Source organism: Lampris incognitus, chromosome 11 (assembly GCF_029633865.1).
Source record: "Lampris incognitus isolate fLamInc1 chromosome 11, fLamInc1.hap2, whole genome shotgun sequence".
NCBI classification, from domain to species: domain Eukaryota; kingdom Metazoa; phylum Chordata; class Actinopteri; order Lampriformes; family Lampridae; genus Lampris; species Lampris incognitus.
The window spans coordinates 45,463,231-45,488,403 of record NC_079221.1 but is presented as its reverse complement, the minus strand read 5'-3'; the positions used below and the strand labels follow the sequence as shown (position 1 = coordinate 45,488,403).

Sequence of the window (25,173 nt, the reverse complement as noted above, 5' to 3'; positions counted from 1 at the left end):
CAGTGACAAAAAGAGATTGTGAATGTGACGTAGACTGTTTTCTAGAGCCTTCACAATCTGCTCCCCAATGATTGTGGATTATGATAAGGCATTGCAAATGTTGCAGTTAATAATGCTAAATTATGGGTGTGCTGAATTTTGACAGTACCTCTCCTTCCTCTTCCCCTTCCCTTTCCCATCCATCCCTCTGTCTTTCTCTCTCCCCCAGCTAGAAGAGAGACTCCTTCACTACCACCTCCTCCCCAGCTGCTAGCTCCAGCATGGCAGATAGTCAGCAGCCAGAGGATGGCACCCCCCAGTGGTGCCCATCAGGAGGGCAGGACCCCTTAGGCCCACATGGGGCCAATGCCTACTCCTCCTCCACCTACAGGGCCTGCCAGCCTGGGGGAGGACACATGGCGGCAGCACCCTACCCTAATGGCTTTAATGGGGACATGGCTGGGGCCCATGCCATAACTGCAGGTAAGACATGTTTTAACTTTTATTTTATGCGCCATATTGTGGGTTTTGTGGTCAGAGGATATGCCCACGGCCCATTGGGTACTGATTCTTGTTGAATGAGACCTGATGCATGTTTAACATAAAGAGAGAGTGGTTTGGGGGACTGCCCTATCCAGTAAGGTGTGTTCAAGCTGTTTGCATGCTGTAGGAACTGCTGACCTTACGCATTGTCCTAACTGTAAGTGTGCATCAAAATGTTAAGTTGCAGCATAACTAGACTGTCGGCATTAGACCCGTTGAAGCGGCATGTAAAGCCAGAATGTTAACAAACCACGTACCTCTCAGGTGACCCTAACCCTTCTGTTTGAGATCATTATATTTTCTCAAGTCAAGTCAAATTTATTTTTATTGCCCTAAATCCCAATTTCATTCCAGAGGGGGTAACAGTCATAATTGCGTTCTGTACAATGCCCCTATCCTTAGACCCTTCATTTGGAGAGAGTAACGATAAACTCCTCAGGAAAAAAAAAACGGGGAGAAACCTCAGGAAGTGCATCAGAGGAGGGATGCCTCTTCCAGGACGGATAGACATGCAATAGGTGCCACGTGGACAGAGTAGACAAGCAAAACCAGATTCACAATACTCACTCAATGGAGTGGTTATTGATCACACACATAGTCAACTCTTGCACAATATATGTATACAAATATATACGAGAAATACATTAAATGACTACAGCAATATGACGAGGGGAACTATAGGAAATAGAGACAGGGCAAGAGGTGCTTGCCTCGCATTTTGACAATTTCTGCTGTTTAGGGCAGCCTCATTGATTACAATGATGGTGATATCTTTTTGTGTTTGATGATTGCTCACTACGCATGCTGTTAGGATGAGGTGTACGACATGCGTGGCTGAACAGAGAGACTTCGATCTGAGATTTACAGTGAGGTGTGTGTGTGTGCATGCATGGGTGTAGGTTTCATTTGAACATTGGGGGGGGGGGGGACACATTAATCTGGAGGTCGGGGGGGGGGGGTCTCCCCCAGGAAATTTTGAGCATCAAACACTTCATTTCCCACATTCTGGTGGATCTTTATGCACGAATGTTGTGCCTTTTCTGCATCAACTTGTGGTTGAAATGTTTTTATGAAAAGGAAATCACAAAATTCAGGCACCAGGTGAAAATTCCAAATACAATGGGACATAATGCAGTAAGGCTGCCAGGCATTCTGTATTGCTTTCACACGTTTATTCCCTTGTAGATCACATTTTCTCATTTGATATTATCCCTGCTGAGTCAACACACACACAGGCATGATCTGCTCCTCTGTCCTGTTTTGTGTCTTGTACTTTTCACATCAGTGGTAAGTTAATTTATTTTAATTAATTTATAAACCCCTGAACTTAAATTGTTCATATGTGTGTAAGTGACATTCCTGCTCATGTTCAAACTTTATGCACATTCAAATTATATCGCACATATCTGTGTTTTGGGATGGCTCACAACTTACTCGGTTTTGAGGCCCTTTGAGAAAACATGTCCTACGCGTGTGTGTGTGTGTGTGTGTGTGTGTGTGTGTGTGTGTGTGTGTGTGTGTGTGTGTGTGTGTGTATGACAGAGCTAATTACGTTACCCACAAACGATTCAGTGGTTGTATGAGCTCGCAATGCACATTTGTATTTTGGGAGGGGAAAAAAAAAGACCCAGTGCTGAAGCAACAAGACAAGGTCAAACCTAGTACGAGTAAAAAAAAAAAAGCTATAAATGCAGTTGCAAGAACAATACGTTCCGCTCATATTTTGGGATGCTTGATTTGAAAGCAAACTTAATCTAATATTAATTATAACTATTCTAATTATCCGTGAACTCCCCCTCCTCTTTTATCTGTCTCTATCTGCGGATGTCTCTCGTTTTTCTAGGACTCACTCTGTGTTGACAGGCGAAATAACAAAGAATTGGATTGAGGCCGCTGATGGCACCATGAATTGCGCAGCACTTTCAACCGCCGTCTTCCCCGTCTCAAGGTCCGATTCACAAAAGACATTAGGCAAATGACAATACACCCATAAAGTTTTGCAGCTGTGTGCGGTCTGACCTTGTATTGTATCTGATGCAATTATCCATGTGGCGAAGTGTAAACGGTGAACACTGTGGGTAGCTCCAGTAGAGCAAGAATTGTTTGACCTGGCAACCTGTATCTGCGAATGATTTTGGTCTCAGTTAAATCACAAAGTGATAGTCTCCTGTGAAATATCACAGGCACGATGATGTCTTCGCCTGGCTGCCATCCCTGCTGCCATGCTCACTGGAAAGTCTGGGAATTACACCCCTTATACTCTCTGAAGACACTAATAATTTTCACTCTTAACTGCATGTGGCTATTAGCGCTGGTGTTTGTGAATTGGGCTTTTTTTTTTTTTTGCAAGGAGGCTCATTTGCATAGAAATTGGCCAATCTTGTGCCAAATGTATGCATATTACCTGATTTAAATGTGTGAAAAAAAGCACCCAGACACGGTTTGCTTTGCAGTGTGGTTAGGAATGCATTTCACCCTTTATGGGTGCTTTAAGAATTACACGGTTTCTTTTGTCATACTTATGCAGGTTTAGTGGCCACAAAAGCTGCAAAATTCTTTTGTGAATTCGCCAGTCAGTGTTTTGTCAGCAGTTGTTATTTCGGGTGCTTTAACTGTGAGCTGTCCCTCATGCCTCTTCGGCCAACCAATCGTGTAACTTCAGTGACGTTGTTGGTCACCTGATCCAGTGGCCCAGTCGTGTCAAATATGATCACTTTGTCACGCTAACATGGTCTCTCAGGGATTGTAGGGCTGGCTCACCGTCGGTTCCAACCAAAAAGACCTGCCCCTGTCAGAGGCATTGTTGCATCTGTGAGTAACGTTATAGCGGTTTTTCAAAATAAATGTCCTCTGCTTCTTTCATCTTTTTACTGGTGGGACAAATGCACACGTTCTAAATATTGAGGGGGACGCATCGCCTGCACCCCCCCCCCCGAAATCTAAGCCTATGTGGGTGTGTGTAGACACAGCCTCCCATGTGAAAGTGGCAGTATTCTTCCTCTCTGTGTGTGGGAGGCAGTTCTTTCAACCTCTGCTAGAAGCCAGAATCACACACAATTAGTACTATGCTGTAATTAAGGGCTAAAATCTCTCTTGCTCTCTCCCTCCTCTGAGTCAGCCACAATGTACCCTCTTTGCTCCTATTGTGTAACCATGGAAACTGCTCCCCTGCAATTAATGTCAAGCACTGAACTAGAGCAGGACCCAGAATGCAAAAATTAAGTCCGTTATTCAGCAGAAGGTTCGGTAAAGAGGTCAATCAGCTCAGCAAAGGTATCCAAAAACGACAGGCAAAAGGCAAAGTCTAAAAACTAGGGAGCTCTCTAACTGGCTTTACTTGGCTAATGTGGAAGGTGGGATGAACTCTCATGGACCTAGGCAGTTTGAGTTTCACAGCAACAGGATTAATTACTTTGGAAATGGGGAATGGACCAACAAACCTGGGAGCCAGTTTCTTGGGATTCCTCCCACAGGGGAAGGTCCTTGGTGGAGAGTCACACTCTGTCCACTGGTGTAGGAGAGAGCCGGGGTCCGCCGCTCTCTTATACCATTCAGAGTTGCAAAGAAGAGTGCGTCGAGCCCAGTCCCAGGTGCATCGACATCGGCGGCCCATGGCCAAAGCAGACGGAACGCTGACCTCCTGCTCAAGAGCTGGGAATAGGGGCGGCTGATAACCACACACACACACTGGAATGAAAAGAGGCCAAAGGAAGCTCAGGGGAGGGTGTTGTGTGCATACTCGACCCAGATGAGTTGTTTAGTCCATGTGTTGGGGTTCTGGGAGTCCAAACAGTGCAGGGAACTCTCCAACTCCTGGTTCAGCCTCTCTGTCTGGCCGTTGGTCTGGGGATGATGACTAGACGAGAGGCTGACCGATGCTCCGATGAGGGTGCAGAAAGCCTTTCAAAACCTTGCCATGAACTGCGGGCCCCAGTCCGACACCACATCCTTGGGGAAGCCGTGTAGCCGAAACACATTATGTAACAACCTTGGCCGAGGGCAGCTTGGGTAAGGGAATAAAGTGAACTATCTTGGAGAACCTGTCGACTACTATGAGTAAGGTGGTGTTACCTTTTGAGGGGAGAAGTCCAGTGACAAAGTCCACAGAGATGTTGGACCAGGGCCGGTGGGGCACAGTAAGAGGGTGGAGTAGACCAGGAGCTGGGCGACGGGAAACCTTGTTGCAGGCACAGACGAGACTAGCTGCCATACTCGGGCACCTCCTTGTCCATGCTGGCCACTAAAACCGCTGACGGATGACAAACCTTGTCATCCGTCATACCTGATATATGGATTGAGATCAGAGTTGCACTGACTGAGAGTATTTTTGATACTGTGTAGTAGGGAGTCTGTGTCCTATCCGTCAGACGGCATAAAATGTAAGAATTCCTCATGCACAGCCTCTTTGTTCAAATAATCTATCAGGATAGAAATTTGCTCTTTCTTACTCATGTCTTTACTCTCATCTGCCCTGAGTGCAAAATACTGTGCCCCCCCTCATTTCGTTACTCATTTCCTTTCTCAACTTATCTGCCATTACAGAAAAACATTTCATTTTGAATGTCGTGGTTTGTGTATTTGGCATTTGATGGGTTGTTGGCTAACTTTTTGACTACCGTACTCTTAAACATACTGATTACATGCAACAGCAGTTCAAAGAAATCCCCCCTATTGAATGACTGCTCACCCTCAGTGTGGCCTTGCTAAGCAATGCCTTTGCATGCTGTGTAGCACAAATTCTCCACCAAGACCTTCATGTACTGCCGATTTTCGTTGACAAGTGCTGAATGTTCCATATCAAGTATGTTCGCTATCTTAGAGCCACTTTCCTGCTTCATTTTGAATTCCGTTGATGCCTCCATTGGGAAAAAAAAGTGCCTTGCCCCTTTTGTTATGAGCCTTAAACTTGGCTGTAGCTTTTTTGCTCATCACCCACTAGCACCGCCTATAGTCCTGTGGTACGTATATTATATGTACATGTATATACATGTGAAGCTCTGTACAAAAGTACCCCACCCCCCACCCTCGGTTCAGGGATGGTCTTTCCCTCTTCACATAGATGGCCTCTTTGACTCCTCGTTCAAATGAGCGTTCCTCCCTATCAAGGATGTGCGCATCCTCATCCTTGAAAGAGTGGCCACTGGCCTGTAGATGGGTATAGACTGTAGATGGATGTAGATTATGGAGTCCTGGCCTGACGTGTTAGCTCTTCTGTGTTGTGCCATCCTCTTGGCCAGCGTCTGTTTAGTTTCCCTGATGTACAAGTCATGGCAATCTTCCTGGCACTTAACAGCGTACACTATACTGCTCTGTTTGTGCCAGGGGGCCCAATCCTTGGGGTGGACCCATTTCTGGCGCAGCCTGTTTGGGGGTTTGAAAGCAACTGAGATGTGGTGTTTGGAAAATACGCGTCTCAGCTTTACTGACACTCCTTCCACAGACGGAATCACCACTTGTTTACAGTTAGGCAGCTGTTGTCCTTCTCCTCTCTTCGATAAGCTGGTACACTGTTTGGGCATCTTCCTGGCTTTGACAAACGCCCAGTTAGGATAACCACACTTAACCAGGGCATGTTTAATGTGGGATTTCTCCCCTTCCCTGGCCGCTGTGTTGGTGGGGGCGTTGTCAGCTCGGTAGTACAGCGTCCCAATAAACGCTGTGTACAGATAAACTGATTCAACTTTCTGTGATTTCCTTACCTGGATTATTGAGCATGCATAAAGACATTAGATCTAGATAATAATTCTGATGGAAACATTTAACGTGAGTCTTTTAAACTATGATTAATACCAATCGCTTTTAATTCCCTACTGTACACTGTACAGAAACTACTGCTGTCACTATTTAACAGGAAACCTGCAACCCCGCATAGACCTGACATTGATGGATGGGAGCGGTTGTGGACTTAAAATGACAAACGTCATTTGAGATCACGAGAAATTTTGGTAGGGACAACTCAGTAGTCCCTTGACATTGGTAAGGACATGTCCCTACCATCCATACCCAAATCTACGCCTATGCAGATGATCATGAATATGTTTTACTTGAAATTTATTAGTACTGTGATTTCTCATCATCATCATCAGTCAACATCCTAAAAATGACTTCCAGCTAATCATTAAAGTTTGAAATAGCAGTTGAGTGGAAAGACATGTTTCATTAGAAGGAAGCCACCACCCATACCCCTCCTGCAGCAGAGTTCTCACAAACCTCGTTTTGCAGAAATGTGTATTCAAGAAACTTTTTGTTATTACTCAATTTACATATGGTACTGGTGTACACTGTAACCAGAATTTTCCGTTTCCGCATCTCCAAGAAAAACACAAGCAAAATGCTTAACAGTAGGTACACACCTAGTTATTGTAAGACAGACAGAATGCAGGGTTGCCTGCAAGGAAGCAACCTTGAAGCAGTTTTTGGCTTTTGGGTGCAGTGTCTTGCCCTAGGGCACTTCAGCAGGTATGGCTTATACCCCTAGATGTGAGGCTCTTCTTTTTGGTAACACTTTGGCACTTACTGTAACATATTGTCCAGTGCCAGGCATTTTTGGCATTTTTCCTGTTCTTTCATTAAGGTTATTGTTCCAGGACTGTGCCGTTGTTTACCTTTCCTCTCAAACTTTCTTAGAATTTATTATGCAGTCATCTAGACTAGGTTCTGCTGTGATGTCAAGGGGAGAAACCTACACTTTAGTTACTGAAGGTGTTTTTTTTTTACACCCACATGTCCATTAGTGCATTTTAGCTCTCAGTGATGACCCGCTGAGCAAATATTACTTCATGTGTTTCTGGAGCTCAGCATTCTGCTAGAAAAACTTTAAATCCAATGCGGGGGTCAAAATGTCTCACCGCCATTATGTTTGACTGTTAAGTGCATTTTCTCCTTGTTATGCAGGTGATTGGTTTGACATATATAATATGCCTTCTTGAAGTGCATGTGGCTGCTGGCACAGCTATTAGTTTCCTGAAAGTGAATGTTATCAGAAAAGAACAGCTACTTATTAACAAGACCCGTGCTGAAGCGCACACACAGAGACATACATAAAGTTGTCATGATAACAAAATGTTGGGCTTTGATAGAGTTCAAGTAGAAATTCCAACACCGTTATGATACCACGGCAAAAGATACAGCACAAAATTCCGCAAAATATAAAAACATTTTCACTGGAAAATTTCTATTTACCAAAATAGTAAAAAGTAATTTTGTTGAAATTTAACACTAGAACGACCAAGGCGGTCATTTTGACCGTTTTGGATTTTCAAAGTTTAATAACTTTGTGGGGTAAGAAAAAAATAAGAAAAAGATGCAGACCTGCCATTCCCCAAATGATCCTAAAATTGCATATATTTGCATTGAAATTAGTTTTAGATCAATTGCACAAAAAAAGTTATGAGATGATCTTCCTAAAATGACCATGAGTGGCCAAAAAGACGACGCGTACCTTGCGCGTCATCATGCGCGTCATGTCAGTATTTATGACGTGTGTTGGTCGCGTCATTTCCTTCGTGAAGTTCATCGCTCTGTCCTAGGAACACACTAGCATTCCCCAGTGGGGAGAAATAGTCTAAACTTGATGTTTATTTCCAACATGTCTGGTTACAGACGCACCATGACTACCACCGAGGCATTTCAGTAGTTACAGGCATTGGACAACCGCCATTTTAAATTGTTTAAAATAGTATTCAAGTTGTTAAAATGCTAATTTTGGTGTCAGTTAGTTTCATAACAGACATACTAGCATATGTAATGCATTAATATCTCAGTTGTGTATCTTGAGAGAATATAGAGTTTAAAAACCATGGGCGGTCATTTTGACCACCCATGGTCGTTCTAGTAGTTTTGAAGTTCGGGTTGTTGTTCGGGACTTTCCATATTTATTTTCAGTTGTGTTTTTATATTTCACATGTTATAGGCCTTGTTACGTTTGTTAGATTAGCAATATGTGTTTTCCGTTGTGTTTTTCAGGCCAAATTTTCACTTTTTCAATTTTGCAGTTCAAGTTTGACCATCAAGTTTGCAACCCGTTGCAAATAGGACCATGTTGAACCTGCTTATCTAGTGCTCTTTACTTTCTTGTTTGCATATATTTTTATACATATATTGTTCAGTACACCCATCTTTTTTGACACCGTCAACCCTGCCCTCTGGCTTTCATTAACACCCCCCCCTCCCTCAGGATGCCTGAGTCCATCTACTTTTGAACACACGATGACACTTTACAGAAAGCAGAAGTCATTATCAGGAAGACGTGGCTTTTATATATAAAAAAAAAATTCCCCTAGAAAAATTCACAAGATTAAGAGTTTTTGATACTTTTATTTTGGGCAAAATTTCACTTTTGTACAAATGTTGTAAATTCTTTGTACGTAAAGATTTTGGGTTTTTTTGTTTTTGATTTTGTTTTTGAAAGATATGTGATGTTGTTGCTTTGAAATTGTTTGCTTGTTCCCTGTGATGGTCTGGCGGCCTGTCCAGGGTGTCTCCCCGCCTGCCGCCCAATGACTGCTGGGATGGGATCCAGCATCCCCGCGACCCTGAGAGCAGGATAAGCGGTTTGGATGATGGATGGATGGATGGAAGTTTGACCATGTCTCTCTAAAGTTTAAGTAGTTTAAAAATAGTATTATAGTTGTTAAAATGTTAATTTTGGTGTCAGTCATTTCCTAACAGACATACTAACATATGCATTGCATTAATATCTCAATTGGGTGTTTATCTTGACAGAATATGGAGTTTAAAAACCGGCAGTCATTTTGACTGCCCATGGTCGTTTTAGGTAGGAGTGATATTGGGTGTGTGTGTGTGTGTGTGTGTGTGTGTGTGTGTGCGTGTGCGCATGCACTTGTTCTTGCAGGCAAATGGAATAAGCAAAATAGTGAGGCTGATATAACCTGGCTAGTGAAAGTGCCAACTTGTATCGTTAGAACAAGTGAGTATAGAGAGCCTTGTGAAACGAGCCTAATTGGAGTGAGCTTGGCAGGTGCTCCCGTTCTACCGCTGTGTGCTCCGGCTGTATGATACACATTGGTGGTGGTTGAGGCGAGTTACCCCCCTTCAATGTAAAGCGCTTTGGGTGTCTAGAAAAGTGCTGTTACATGTAGGTCAGGTTAATCGGCTGCACTAAATTGTCCCTAGGTGTGAATGTGTGTGTTTGCTGGCCCTGTGATGGCCTTGCAGCCTGTCCAGGGTGTCTCCCTGCCTGCCACCCTATGACTGCTAGGATAGGCTCCAGCATCCCCGTGACCCTGAAAGCAGGATGAGCGGTTCGTATAATGGATGGATGATGATTATTATTATTTTTATTTAACTATCTATCTCTCTCTTTCTTTCACGTTTCCTGTTTTACATCCTGTAGAGCCAGGTCCGAACTATGGACCTGAGGCACTGTAGGGCAGATGTCACTTGACTGACATTACTCGTCGTAATATATGGGCTGTTCCCGAGTAGGGCGATCTTCTGGACTGCACGGATGCTGATGTTGCCTGGGATACGGTTGGTGAACTTTTCATGCCCTTCTTCGTGAGTCCTAGAGCTCCGATGACCACCGGTGTTGTTTCGTTCTTCATACCCCACATCCTGTTGATTTCAGCCTCCAGGTCTTCGTACTTGGTCAGCTTCTCCGTGACTTTTCACTGAGGTGTTTTGGTTTTTTTCCGGATGGTATTGCCACGTCGATGAGCATGCACCTCTTTTCCTTCCTGTCCTTGATAACGATGTCGGGCTTGTTGGCTTTTATCTCTCTGTCAGTTATTATTTTATTATTATTATTATTATTATTATTATTGGTATTGAATATGTGGTTTACCGTTATGGAAATGTGTATCACTGTTTTTGACAACCCTAAAATCAACCTGATTTTTTTGAAATCCAGACCCTCTCCCACTTGGCTTCCAATACAGCCTTCTCTGTTTGGGCTTGCGACCTGTTAGCTGGTGGGATTTTTATGCATTGTTAGTTTCCACCAAAGCTGCATGCATTCTTAAAGCTCATTATCAGCTCCTATGAAAACCTTGTGGAAAACACAGCCTGTATCCAGCGTCAAAGCCGCGGCTTAATCTGATTTCTACAAGGAAGCAGTGCTGCAGCTCATGGGGGGAGACGCCGACGACCTGCACGCATGCCCTGCATGCATAACCTGCACACATACTTCTATGGCTGGGCAAGACTGAGAGTGTCTGTGCCTGGATGTACTGCTGTGTGTGTGTGTGTGTGTTTGTGTGTGTGTGTGTGTGAGTGAGTGAGTGAGTGAGTGAGTGAGTGAGAGAGTGGGGTGTGTGAGAGAGAAAAACTAGTCTCCCCCACTCCATCTCTGCTCATAGCAGTCATATGCACACCATGCGGGATTGGAAAGACGTCACAGTACTTAATTGTTGACACTCGAATGTGTGTTTGTGTGTGTGTGTGTGTGTGTGTCTGCACGTCCGTGTGCACATGAAGACTCATTTTTGAAAAAGCCTCTTGTCAGCATGCATAAGGGTCCCTGCAGTAAGGGGCAGATGATGGCAGGTCAGGGTGGAATGGGTTCGGGTCGAGTGACAGCTAGACTGATGCTGGCGCTCCATGTGCCCCGTGCCACTCGCCCTCCTTTTCGCTGTGAAAAGCCCTTCAGACACACTATCAGGGAAGCAAATTGCGTCCTTGATGTTCCTTTGAAACAAAGCTGGAAAAGCCATCCAGCCGTGCACACCGTGAGGGCAACACAAAGGCGGGGGGGGGGTGGGGAGAGGGGGGGTGGAGGAACACAGAGACACAGAGGGTGAAGTTAAGACGGCTCTAGAGGGATGGTGAGGCAGACGAGCAGAAGGAGCCCTCGTCTTATAGAATCACATTTGTTTCAAGAAACATTTAAAGAAAGAATAGGAAAATGCAGAGGTTGTAGTTTACAGGTCATCACGTTTTACAAAAAAAAAAAAACTACAGCAAAACGTGGACAGCAAACTTCAATAAATCCAAAAAGTCACAAAACTTAGGTCCACATTTTATTTGATCTTTTATTTTATCAGAAAACGACGAGACAACCTTTGGCCCCTTTTGAATCGCTTTATTTTGAATTTGTTGAAAATCACTTGAATCAAACCTCTGTGGTCTGTTGTACAAGGCACAGTATAACCTGCCTCGTTGATGAGACTCATGTTTTGAGGTTTACATCACCTGACACTGGTAATATCACTTATAGCCTCAGTTACTCTACTGTCAGCGGTGTCTGTTTTCTCAGGGCTGCACAGAGACAGGCAGAGAGTGAAACAGAGACAGACAGAGTGAAACAGACGGACAAAGTGAAACAGACAGACAGAGGCAGGCAGAGAGTGAAACAGACAGAAAGAGAGTGAAATAGACAGACAGAGTGAAACAGAGAGAAAGTGAAACAGAGACCGACAGTGAAACAGAAACAGACAGAGAGTGAAACAGAGGCAGGCAGAGGGAGACAGACAGAAAGAGTGAAAAAGAGGCAGACAGTGAAACAGAGACAGGAAGAGTGAAACAGAGACAGACAGTGGAACAGACAGAGAGTGAAACAGAGAGACAGAGAGTGAAACAGAGACAGACAGTGGAACAGACAGAGAGTGAAACAGAGAGACAGAGAGTGAAACAGAGACAGACAGTGGAACAGACAGAGAGTGAAACAGAGAGACAGAGAGTGAAACAGAGACAGACAGTGGAACAGACAGAGAGTGAAACAGAGAGACAGAGAGTGAAACAGAGACAGACCGAGAGTGAAACACAGACAGACAGACAGTGAAACAGAGACAGAGAGTGAAATAGACAGACAGAAAGAGTGGAACACAGACAGAAAGATGGAAACAGAGAAAGGGTGAAACAGAGACAGACAGAGTGAAACAGAGACAGGGTGAAACAGAGACAGACAGAGAGTTGAACAGAGACAGAAAGAGGGAAACAGAGACAGACAGACAGTGAAACAGAGACAGACAGAGAGTTGAACAGAGACAGACAGAATGAAACGGAGACAGGGTGAAACAGAGACAGACAGACAGTGAAACAGAGACAGACAGAGAATTGAACACAGACAGACAGAGAGTGAAACGGAGACAGGGTAAACAGAGACAGACAGAGTGAAACAGAGACAGGGTGAAACAGAGACAGACAGAGAATGAAACAGACAGACAGAGAGTTGAACAGAGACAGAAAGAGGGAAACAGAGACAGACAGAGAGTGAAACGGAGACAGGGTGAAACAGAGACAGACAGACAGTGAAACAGAGACAGACAGACAGTGAAACAAAGACAGACAGAGTGAAACAGACAGACAGACAGTGAAACAGAGACAGACAGAGTGAAACAGAGACAGAGTGAAACAGAGACAGAAAGAGGGAAACACAGAAAGACAGAGAGTGAAACGGAGACAGGGTGAAACAGAGACAGACAGACAGTGAAACAGAGACAGACAGAGTGAAACAGACAGACAGAGTGAAACAGAGACAGAAAGAGGGAAACACAGAAAGACAGAGAGTGAAACGGAGACAGGGTGAAACAGAGACAGACAGACCGTGAAACAGAGACAGACAGAGAGTTGAACAGAGACAGACAGAGAGTAAAACAGACAGACAGAGAGTTGAACAGAGACAGAAAGAGGGAAACAGAGACAGACAGAGTGAAACGGAGTCAGGGTGAAACAGAGACAGACAGACAGAGAGTTGAACAGAGACAGAAAGAGGGAAACAGAGACAGACAGAGTGAAACGGAGACAGGGTGAAACAGAGACAGACAGAGAGTGAAACAGACAGGGTGAAATAGAGACAGACAGAGAGTGAAACAGAGACAGAGAGTGGAACAGAGACACAAAGAGGGAAACAGACAAGGAGAAACAGAGACAGACAGAGAGTGAAATGGAGACAGACAGAGTGACACAGACAGAGAGTGAAACAGAGACAGACAGAGAGTGAAACAGAGACAGACAGAGAGTGAAACAGAGACAGACAGAGTGAAACAGACAGACTGAGAAAGTGAAACAGACAGAGAGTGAAACAGGGCCTGAGTGAAACAGACAGAGTGAGAAAGTGAAACAGACAGCGTGACACAGAGAGAGTGAAACAGAGACAGACAGAGGGAAACCGAGGTAGACAGTGAAACAGACTGACAGAGTGAAACAGAGACAGACAGAGAGTGAAACAGAGACAGACAGAGTGAAACAGACAGAGTGAGAAAGTGAAACAGACAGCGTGACACAGAGAGAGTGAAACAAGAGACAGACAGAGGGAAACCGAGGTAGACAGTGAAACAGACTGACAGAGTGAAACAGAGACAGACAGAGTGAAACAGACAGACTGAGAAAGTGAAACAGACAGAGAGTGAAACAGGGCCTGAGTGAAACAGACAGAGTGAGAAAGTGAAACAGACAGCGTGACACAGAGAGAGTGAAACAGAGACAGACAGAGGGAAACCGAGGTAGACAGTGAAACAGACTGACAGAGTGAAACAGAGACAGACAGAGAGTGAAACAGAGACAGACAGAGTGAAACAGACAGAGTGAGAAAGTGAAACAGACAGCGTGACACAGAGAGAGTGAAACAAGAGACAGACAGAGGGAAACCGAGGTAGACAGTGAAACAGACTGACAGAGTGAAACAGAGACAGAGAGTGAAACAGTGGCAGGCAGAGGGAAACAGAGACAGACAGAGTGAAACAGACAGAAAGGGGGAAACAGAGAGTGAAAGAGAGACAGACAGACAGACAGTGAAACAGAGACAGACAGAGAGGGAAACCGAGAAGAAAGAGTGAAACGGAGAAAAAAGAGTGAAGCAGAGACAGACAGTAAAACAGAGACAGACAGAGTGAAACAGAGACAGAAAGAGGGAAACAGTGAAAGGGTGAACCAGAGACAGACAGATTGAAACAGAGCCTGACTGAAACAGAGACAGACAGAGAGTGAAACAGAGACAGACAGAGAGTGAAACAGAGACAGACAGAGTGAAACAGGGGCAGACAGAGGGAAACAGGGGCAGACAGAGGGAAACAGAGACAGACAGAGTGAAACAGAGACAGACAGAGAGTGAAACAGAGACAGACAGAGAGTGAAACAGAGACAGACAGAGTGAAACAGGGGCAGACAGAGGGAAACAGGGGCAGACAGAGGGAACCAGAGACAGACAGAGTGAAACAGAGACAGACAGAGAGTGAAACAGAGACAGACAGAGTGAAACAGGGGCAGACAGAGGGAAACAGGGGCAGACAGAGGGAAACAGAGACAGACAGAGTGAAACAGAGACAGACAGAGGGAAACAGAGACAGACAGAGGGAAACAGAGACAGACAGAGTGAAACAGAGACAGACAGAGTGAAACAGAGACAGACAGAGAGTGAAACAGAGACAGACAGAGTGAAACAGGGGCAGACAGAGGGAAACAGAGACAGACAGAGTGAAACAGAGACAGACAGAGGGAAACAGAGACAGACAGAGTGAAACAGAGACAGACAGAGGGAAACAGACAGACAGAGTGAAACAGAGGCAGACAGAGAGTGAAACAGAGACAGACAGAGTGAAACAGAGGCAGACAGAGAGTGAAACAGAGACAGACAGAGTGAAACAGAGGCAGACAGAGAGTGAAACAGAGACAGACAGAGGGAAACAGAGACAGACAGAGTGAAACAGAGACAGACAGAGGGAAACAGAGACAGACAGAGTGAAACAGAGGCAGACAGAGAGTGAAACAGAGGCAGACAGAGAGTGAAACAGAGACAGACAGAGTGAAACAGAGGCAGACAGAGAGTGAAACAGAGACAGACAGAGTGAAACAGAGGCAGACAGAGAGTGAAACAGAGGCAGACAGAGAGTGAAACAGAGACAGACAGAGAGTGAAACAGAGACAGACAGAGTGAAACAGAGGCAGACAGAGAGTGAAACAGAGACAGACAGAGTGAAACAGAGACAGACAGAGAGTGAAACAGAGACAGACAGAGGGAAACAGAGACAGACAGAGTGAAACAGAGACAGACAGAGGGAAACAGAGACAGACAGAGTGAAACAGAGGCAGACAGAGAGTGAAACAGAGGCAGACAGAGAGTGAAACAGAGACAGACAGAATGAAACAGAGGCAGACAGAGAGTGAAACAGAGACAGACAGAGTGAAACAGAGGCAGACAGAGAGTGAAACAGAGACAGACAGAGGGAAACAGAGGCAGACAGAGAGTGAAACAGAGACAGACAGAGGGAAACAGAGACAGACAGAGGGAAACAGAGACAGACAGAGTGAAACAGAGACAGACAGAGGGAAACAGAGACAGACAGAGTGAAACAGAGGCAGACAGAGAGTGAAACAGAGACAGACAGAGTGAAACAGAGGCAGACAGAGAGTGAAACAGAGACAGACAGAGTGAAACAGAGGCAGACAGAGAGTGAAACAGAGACAGACAGAGGGAAACAGAGACAGACAGAGTGAAACAGAGACAGACAGAGGGAAACAGAGACAGACAGAGTGAAACAGAGGCAGACAGAGAGTGAAACAGAGGCAGACAGAGTGAAACAGAGACAGACAGAGTGAAACAGAGGCAGACAGAGAGTGAAACAGAGACAGACAGAGTGAAACAGAGACAGACAGAGAGTGAAACAGAGACAGACAGAGTGAAACAGAGGCAGACAGAGAGTGAAACAGAGACAGACAGAGTGAAACAGAGACAGACAGAGAGTGAAACAGAGACAGACAGAGGGAAACAGAGACAGACAGAGTGAAACAGAGACAGACAGAGGGAAACAGAGACAGACAGAGTGAAACAGACGCAGACAGAGAGTGAAACAGAGGCAGACAGAGAGTGAAACAGAGACAGACAGAATGAAACAGAGGCAGACAGAGAGTGAAACAGAGACAGACAGAGTGAAACAGAGACAGACAGAGGGAAACAGAGACAGACAGAGTGAAACAGAGGCAGACAGAGAGTGAAACAGAGGCAGACAGAGAGTGAAACAGAGACAGACAGAATGAAACAGAGGCAGACAGAGAGTGAAACAGAGACAGACAGAGTGAAACAGAGGCAGACAGAGAGTGAAACAGAGACAGACAGAGGGAAACAGAGGCAGACAGAGAGTGAAACAGAGACAGACAGAGGGAAACAGAGACAGACAGAGAGTGAAACAGAGACAGACAGAGGGAAACAGAGACAGACAGAGGGAAACAGAGACAGACAGAGTGAAACAGAGACAGACAGAGGGAAACAGAGACAGACAGAGTGAAACAGAGGCAGACAGAGAGTGAAACAGAGACAGACAGAGTGAAACAGAGACAGAGTGAAACAGAGAAAGAGGGTAAATAGACAGGGAGAGACAGACAGAGTGAAACAGAGACAGGCAGAGTGAAACAGAGACAGAGTGAAACAGAGAAAGAGGGTAAATAGACAGGGAGAGACAGACAGAGTGAAACAGAGACAGACAGAGTGAAACAGAGACAGACAGACAGAGTGAAACAGAGACAGACAGAGGGAAACAGAGACAGACAGAGTGAGACAGAGACAGACAGAGTGAAACAGAGTGAGACAGAGACAGACAGACAGTGAAACAGAGACAGGGGTCAGACAGTCAGGCACATGCATTAAGACAGCGAGTCGGGGGAAAGGTGGAGGTTGAAACAACCAAAGCGTGTTGCCGGCATGTGAATTAGCCCGGGCCCAAAGTCACAGTTGATGATGCAGGTCCAAGTGTTCGTTGCCATGGTAACTGCGCCGTTCACAACCGTTCAGTGCGGGCTGGTATCAAACCAAGCAGCCCCCTCTTCTTCCCCCATTTCTCTCTCTCCCTCCCTCCCTCTCTGTCTCTCTGTCTTTTCGCTGCCTCTCCCCCTCAGTGCCCTTTGAGCTCTGCTGTGTGTGTGTGTGTGCGTGTGCGTGTGCGTGTGTGTGTGTGTGTGTGTGTGCGTGGCAGTCTGGCAGGCTGGATGTGTGACCGTTTGCTTGCTGCTTGACTCGGGGCTCCAGTCTGAGCCTCAGCTCACAGAGGGAAGCGTGTCCTCCGCCTCGCCGGCTGGCCCGTCGCACAGGTAAATACGAGCTTTTTACATAGGGCGTGTGCACATGTGAGCGTACACGTGCATGTGTGCGCACATGTTTGTGGGTGGGAGAGTAGTCGCACAGTGGGGGGGGGTTCGCACAGTGTTTCAGAGATCGTCTGGCTATGTGGCGACCGAACTGCTAGTTGGAGGCTTCTCTTTTTCGGCCAAAGACGCGTGTCATGGGACAGGTCGTCAAGAGCCACGACTTTAGCCACCATTTTCCTGACTTGGGATTATTCCGTCAAAGACATTCTGAAGCCACTGGACCTGGCTCCTTTTCACCACTGCCAAATAAAAGCGGAGATGTGTTAAGAAAAAAAAAAAATTTTTTTTTTTTTTACATTTCCGTAATGCAGTCTCGTTTATGTGTGCGTTTACCTCTTTTTGTCTATACATAGAAAGTGTGAGATTAGGATAAATATGTGGAACCTGTTATCACTGTTGATGCCATCTGTCCGTTTTAAATTTGCGTGTCTGAGGGACATGTCATAACGTATTTGTGTGTGTTGTGTGTATGCGCGTCGGCATGTGCCGGCACGTACGTGTGCGTGTTTGGGGCTCGGTGGGTGTCTTTGTGTCGGAGACGCACAGCTTATCGGGACTCAGGGCACGTTTGCCAGCCAGACATGGCTGTGAGGACCGGCGGGGGCTCTGAGGATGGCCGGCTGAGTGGACGCCGGCCAGTGCTGAGGAAGACGGTTGTGGCCGGAGGGGGGGAGATCGAAGCCTGTGTTGTGTAAGATATACATCACAGATGTATTGTGTGGCGGGGTGTGTGCAGGCACGCACAAGTCGGCCTAGTTGATGCTGGTGTAGGAGGCTTTGGCTAAATGTTGAGGATTGGGGAGTTCGGGCCGGCGGTTTAAGGCCAGGGTCACGCATGGTTGAAGGCAGGCGAGTGACCATCGCCCGCCGAGGCGAAAGTCGTATCTTGTCGTGCTGAATGTGGGCAGTGCGGGACGTGACGCACACGGAAATCACTTTGCTGGTTTGCAGTCCGTGTGAGTAGTAGCGGTTGTCGGTCACGCATGAGCGGCTGTCGGTTTGGCGACGGGACTATGTACACTCAAGTCCAGATGTCTTGATGCAGGCTCGGTAATCCAGGTAAGAAGAGCACAGTGATGAAACGTGTCTGTCAGTAAACGTGGTGTCCAGAGGAACTGATTCAGCCTTCTTTGACCGAAGTCAAGAGAAAGATAAATAAATGTTTTCCCCTGCCTCACTTGTACATGTTATCATAGTTTCATGGAACAGTACAGAGGAAGGATGTTGGTGTACGAGTTATATTTGTTTACCACGAAATGGGTGTCATTACATTTTTTTCCATTTATTTACGTTCAATGCCTGTCTCCTGACCCACTGCCAGGCCGCAGCACCCATCTTGAGGGGCAGTTCGTAGTGTTATTGGTTGAGGCTTCAGGTTCACTGCTCCAAGTTATTTTATAAAAAAAAATTAATATACAATAATATTTGTTGTATATTAGTATATTTGATATACAAAACATTACTGGCCGTAACAATAACATCCATCCGTCCATTATCTTTACCATTATCAGGGTCACAGGGGTGCTGGAGCCTATTCCAGCAGTCATTGGGCGGCAGGTGGGGCGACACCCTGGATAGACCGCCAGACCATCACGGGGCCATCATACAACTCAGACTGAGCTATTACCATTTTTTAGTATTTCACAAAACAATAAAAACAAGGGAGAAAAAATAATAATGATAAAATAAAAAGACAGAGGTCTAATCAGAACTGAATATATATATATATACATATATACATAATACATACATACATACACATATATACATATATACATACATACATACATACATACATACACATATATACATATATACATATATACATACATATACATATACACATGTACATACATATATATACACACATATACATATATACACATATACACACACACACACACACACATATATATATATATATATATATATATATATATATGTTTTGTAAATATTCAAAGCTTTTTTGGTTTTTATACCTTTCAGTGCTTTCTTAGAATGTGTTATCTCATTCATAAAGACTGAGAATAGTGGCCTGGCGTTAATAAATCTAGATCTGTGGATGAATTGTTTTTCGCCGCTCAGAGTTCGCCTGAACTCCACACGAAGTGAAGACACGCGTTTCATTCGCCCCTCGCTCGTGAACGGGAGGCGAATGTTCGCCAACGTCAATTTCACGCATGTGTGACAGTAGCCTAGCTGTAAGAAAATAGAGGTCTCCTACGAGATTTAGACTGTGAAAATACAAGGACTTAACACCCACATGCCACAATGTGTGGGATGACATTATTTTTACATTTGCGGTTCTCATTGAAACTCGGTGCTGAAATGTGGGTTGGTGTCAGTACTGTCTGTCTCCAAAATAGAAAGTCTAACAGTGTTACATTTTGGGTTTTCCTCACCATAGCTATGGCAAGAGTTTCAGGGTCATTACTCGTATTTCTGAAACCTTGGAAAACAGCCTAATGTGATGTGTTCAGCTGTGTGCCGTTACATGGAATATGGGTTACACTTTATTTTAGGGGGTCGGAGGGTGAGGTGGTAATTATCACGTAATTCCTTAGAAATAAGGTTGAAATCACCTTATAATTTGGGTTAGGGAGGGTTAGGGTTAGCTGTAAAATGACCTGTAAAAACTACCACCTTCTTAGAAATTATAAGGTAATTTCAACCTTATTTCTAAGAAATTACGTGATAATTACCACCTTATTACTAGGCCCACCCCCTGAAATAAAGTGTTACCTGAATATGCCGCCATCCACATAACTCAGTTGGCTCATTTTTTCAAGGCAAGTGCTAGGGGGTATTCAGTGGCCTTTGCTTCATGTTGCAGGCTCTTTGCACCGGTTGTTGATCATTTTTGCCCTGGTGTTGGTAATAGCTAATGCACTTCTGTTTCTCTGGTCTGTTGAACTGAAAATGGCTGATTGGAGTTGGTGGGCGGGCTGTGAGTCTTTATACAAGGAGCGTTTATTTTTGTTATTTGTTTTCTTTCCTGCCTGTTGGTGTGTATTGTGTATGTGAGTGCAGGCGTGTATTTTTGTGTTCATGTGTGGGTGAGTGCGATGCAGAATGATCCCGAAACAGCAGCACTGAAACAAAAGCGCCTTCCTGCCAACCAGTCCCACATAACCGCATTGTCGCCAAGCAGATATAACAAGGGGAGGGAGGTGTGGGTAGACTAGTGTTCAACAAGCACCCCACATGCTGCTCATTATTCAAGCTGATACACTGAATAGAGCCTGAAAAGCAGTTTGTTCTGGTTTATTTATTTATTTATTTTTTAATGCTGTTATCTTCTAAGCTCATTCATTTATTCATTCATTCTTAATGCCAACTTCATCCGGTTCAGGGTTGTGCCGGGACAGAGCGTATCCCAGCAGACATTTGGTGAAGGCAAGGTTATCCCCTGACCAGGTCACCATTCTACTGCAGGGACCAAACACACACTGAGTTTCACCAAACACCCATGGCACACTCCTCTCACAGTGACGCGAGCATTGGGAAAACATACAAACGCCACACACAGCGTTTGGGATCAGACCCAGGAAGCTCTTCCTGTTGGGCTGCAGTGGTAACCACCGCACCTCTGTGCACCCCCGCCCCCAGCTCATAGTGTTGATATTCCCTCGAATAATCTCGGTACCCATGAAATTTAAACATCAGCACTCAAAATCAATATTCACACTTTATTAGCAGTGTGTGCTGAGACATCCAGATAAATTCTCCACTTTTTCCTCTTGGTAGCCAGTCAAAGCTGTGTTCTGTCCGTTGAGGGGAACAGTTCGAGGTGTTTATATGATCCACTGGGCTCAGACGTTGTGTACTCAGGTGACTCACAAATAGTGATCCCATTACCAACGCTCTGTCTTTCTTGCTTTGCTTCTATACATCTAATGCAAGTTGATAACAAAATTCTGCATTTAAATTGGAATACATGATGACGCCGTCAAATAATGTTTTAATCCCACAGCACATCATAGATTTACTTCTCTCGGAAAGGTTTTCATCAAATGCACAAGAATACAGGGTGGCGGACATTGCTGGCAATGGCATCAGGACAATCTCAAAAAGCTTAAAAAAATTACGTTAAAATTTAAGCTACAGCTAAAATTGAAAAAAAACTGGAATCTAAAAATCAACAATCTAAAATCAACAGCATTTACAGGCCAAACAAATCTTAAAATTAAACTAAATCCCAAATTTAAAATCTAAAATTTAACAATTGAGGGTTGAAAAGTAGCAGTATTTCTTGAGGTAGATAATTTGTTATAAATATGTAAAATATTTATGTACATAGTGCAGGAATGGTGCAGCAGAGAAGTGAACAGTGCAGAATAAAGTGAAGCGAGGGAGGGTGGGTTTACATTGTCCAGTAAACTGTCGGGAAGCTCCTGTAGTATCCATGTCACTATTTGATCTCTGAACTCGGTTTAACTCCGTTAAGTGGGCGAGAAGGGACCACCCTGTTTTGTTTTCTCATGTAGTGAATCACAGCTCTCCCCGAGGTTTCTTCCTGTTTTTTTTTATCCCTGTTAAAGGTTTTTTTTTTCTTTTCTTTTTTTTTCTGGGAGTTGTTCCTTATCCGATGTGAGGATCTAAGGACAGGAGGTTGTGTTGCTGCAAAGCCCCTTGAGACAAATTTGTAATTTGTGATATTCGGCCGTACAAATAAAAATGACTTGACTTTTAACTGGATGCTGTGGTGTGAGTGAAGCGGGGCTTCCATGGCGACAGCTGCAGTCCTCACAAATTCCCTCTTGCATTTTTGGAGTTAACGGAGCGATTTGGGCGGCCCTCATATTAGCCTTTATCTCAGCAGTTTTGAGTGACAGCGGTCCAAAAAGTGAAATGAGCTGGATGTTTGCCTCGGGGCAGCATGGCTCAAGAGGTAGAGCGGGTCGTCCAGTAATCGGAAGGTCGCTGGTTCGATCCCCGGCTCCTCTAGAGAGCATGTTAAAGTGTCCTTGAGCAAGACACTGAACCTCTAACTGCTCCTGATGAGCGGGTTGGCGCCTTGCATGGCAGCCTCCGCCATCAGCGTGTGGATGTGTGCGTGAATGGGTGAGTGTGAAGCGTACATTGTAAAGCACTTTGAGTGGTCGGTAGACTGGAAGAGCTCTATATAAGTGCAGTCCATTTATTGGGAAACCATAAATTAAGTTGTCTGAATGTCACACGAGGTCAATAAGGTTTATCTGTGTGTGTGTTTGTTTTGACTTGCGTGTTTTCAGAGCAAGTGTCAGCACGGATTGTACAGGAAGTGACAGCCGAGGCAGTGGCAGTGCTGAAGGGCGAACAGGAAACCCACGCAGACACGGCCAAGAGGCTGCCCTCAGGTAGACATACACACACACACACACACACACACACACACACACACACAGAGTGTTTTATCCTACATTGGTTGCCATTGTGGAATCAGGAATCAGGAATATTTATATAATTTCATTTCATGCATTTGTGTAGGTGAAATGAAACGAAATATAATTTCCCCCAGCCCACAGCAGTGCAACGCAAAGACAAAAACACATATCCAAACTACAAGAATACATATATCCAAACTAAACTACAAACTACAAAAACACATATATCCAACATCTAAAAAATAAATAAAAAATTCATTGTCCAAGAGAGCAAACGCCAGGATGACTGTAGGAGCTGCCGGTCTGCATGGGCTAGCAGTTAGCTTAGCCTGCTCCCTTTCCACGTCCTGTCAGACTGCTCTCGGTGTTTCGTCCTCGGGTGCAGCTTCAGGCAGGGCCGTGGTCCCTGGGCCCACCGGACACAGCAGACCAGGCTCCCCCAGTCGATCTAACGCCAGCTCTCCCAGCCATCAACGCTAGCTAGGCGAGGCTGCCGCCATCACCGCCCTCGGTGTTATCCGAACTGCGTGGGCAAGGCTCGGCATTTTCTGTTTTTATTTTTCAAAGCCATCCAGCATGCCAAATTTCGCCACAAGACGACACTGTTGCATAACCTCACACGAACAGGAACAACTTTTGGATCCGTGGAAACATAAAATCTGGGTGAAAATCAGTTTAAACCGGCCTGCTCCTTTTAAAAAATCTGGGGCTAGCTAACTGCTAGCCCCTTGTGCATGGGCTAGCAATTAGCTTAGCCTGCCCCACTTCCGCATCCTGTCAGACCACCCTTGGTGTTTCTGTTCGGTCGCAGCTCCAAGCACAGCCCTGGGGTCTCCCCTGCATTGAGAATTCACCAAGCGTCGACACTAAATCAGCCAGCACAACCGATTTGCAGAAAAGCTAAACAGAAATATAACATGAAGATCACAACAGTCATCAAACTGGATTTCAGATCATGAACACAGTTACCCTACTTGTCTCTCTTCCGCTTTCAAATTGGAAAAAATGTAATATTTCCATTAATTCCTTTTTTAAAGTAAAACATTTATAGTATATGTAATAGATCAGGACTTTTTTAAGCGGTGGGTTTCTAGACTTCATACTGTGAACTTAAAACAAGTACTATTCAGTGTACAAAGTGCAGCACCATTGTCTCTGTTCAGCCCAACTTGTTTGGTCTGAGTTGTCCATCTCTGGTGACCTTCAGTTGCCGGCATTCAAATATATGCACAGTGACAGCTCACTAGGCCACTTCTCTGCAGATTCCAGACATGCACTCGGGCAAAACTGCGCGTGTGACTTACAAGCGCACAAAATGCACAGCCACTCGCACATCCCAATATTTGTTTTTGGCAAGCAAGTGGAGCAAGTAAACACACATAGACACATGTGCGTGCATGTCACGTAATCATGCTTACTTAGCTGTCTGCAAGTTGGCATACAGTCATAAGCACATTTACCGACACGAGCAGACCCGGAATATCTTTTTCTTCTACACTGCAGTCAGAGCAGAGGCTTGTCAAGAAGAAAAAATAAGATTGAATCAGTAGAATCAGGATGGTGCATACCAGCATAGTAAATGCCACAGAAAACTGCTGATCCTCACTTTTGATGACTCCATAATCATTTTCCATTATTATTATTATTATTATTTTTATTTTCTCTCCCTTTTTCTCCCCAATTGTACTTGGCCAGTTACCCCACTCTTCTGAGCTGTCCCAGTCACTGCTCCACCTCCTCTGCTGATCCGGGGAGGGCTGTAGGCTACCACATGCCTCCTCCGATACATGTGGAGTCACCAGCCGCTTCTTTTCACCTGACAGTGAGGAGTTTCGCCGGGGGGACGTAGCGCATGGGAGGATCACGCTATTCCTCCCCAGTTCCCTCCCTTCCCCCCCGAACGGGCTCCCCGACCTGCCAGAGGAGGCGCTGGTGCGGTGACCAGGACACATACCCACATCCGGCTTCCCACCCGCAGACACAGCCAGTTGTGTCTGTAGGGATGCCCGACCAAGCCGGAGGTAACACGGGGATTCGAACCGGCGTAATTCTTGCTTTCAATATGTAAGATGGCGTTATTTGACCTGAGAGGGGTCTAAAAGTTTGATTAAACTGCAATACATGGTTTGGTTTCGGGTTTTTGCCACACAAACAAATCGATGTGAGGCACAGAATCAGCCGGGACACAGTCATGCATGAATTGGTGCATGTAATCAGACATGCAAGCAAGCAGAAAAAGAAAAGTCTA

General features: G+C 45.1%; 1 protein-coding gene across 1 annotated transcript in view; it reads left to right on the top strand.

Annotated features, from left to right (window-relative positions):
- The first annotated feature begins 260 nt into the window (after nt 1-260).
- The window catches only part of map2 (microtubule-associated protein 2), a 61,374-nt gene continuing 36,461 nt past the window's right edge, over nt 261-25,173 (top strand). Inside the window, exons 1-2 of the mRNA XM_056289355.1 lie at nt 261-462; nt 22,794-22,898. Coding sequence (XP_056145330.1) covers nt 261-462; nt 22,794-22,898 — 307 coding nt within the window. The remainder of the gene's footprint in view (nt 463-22,793; nt 22,899-25,173) is intronic.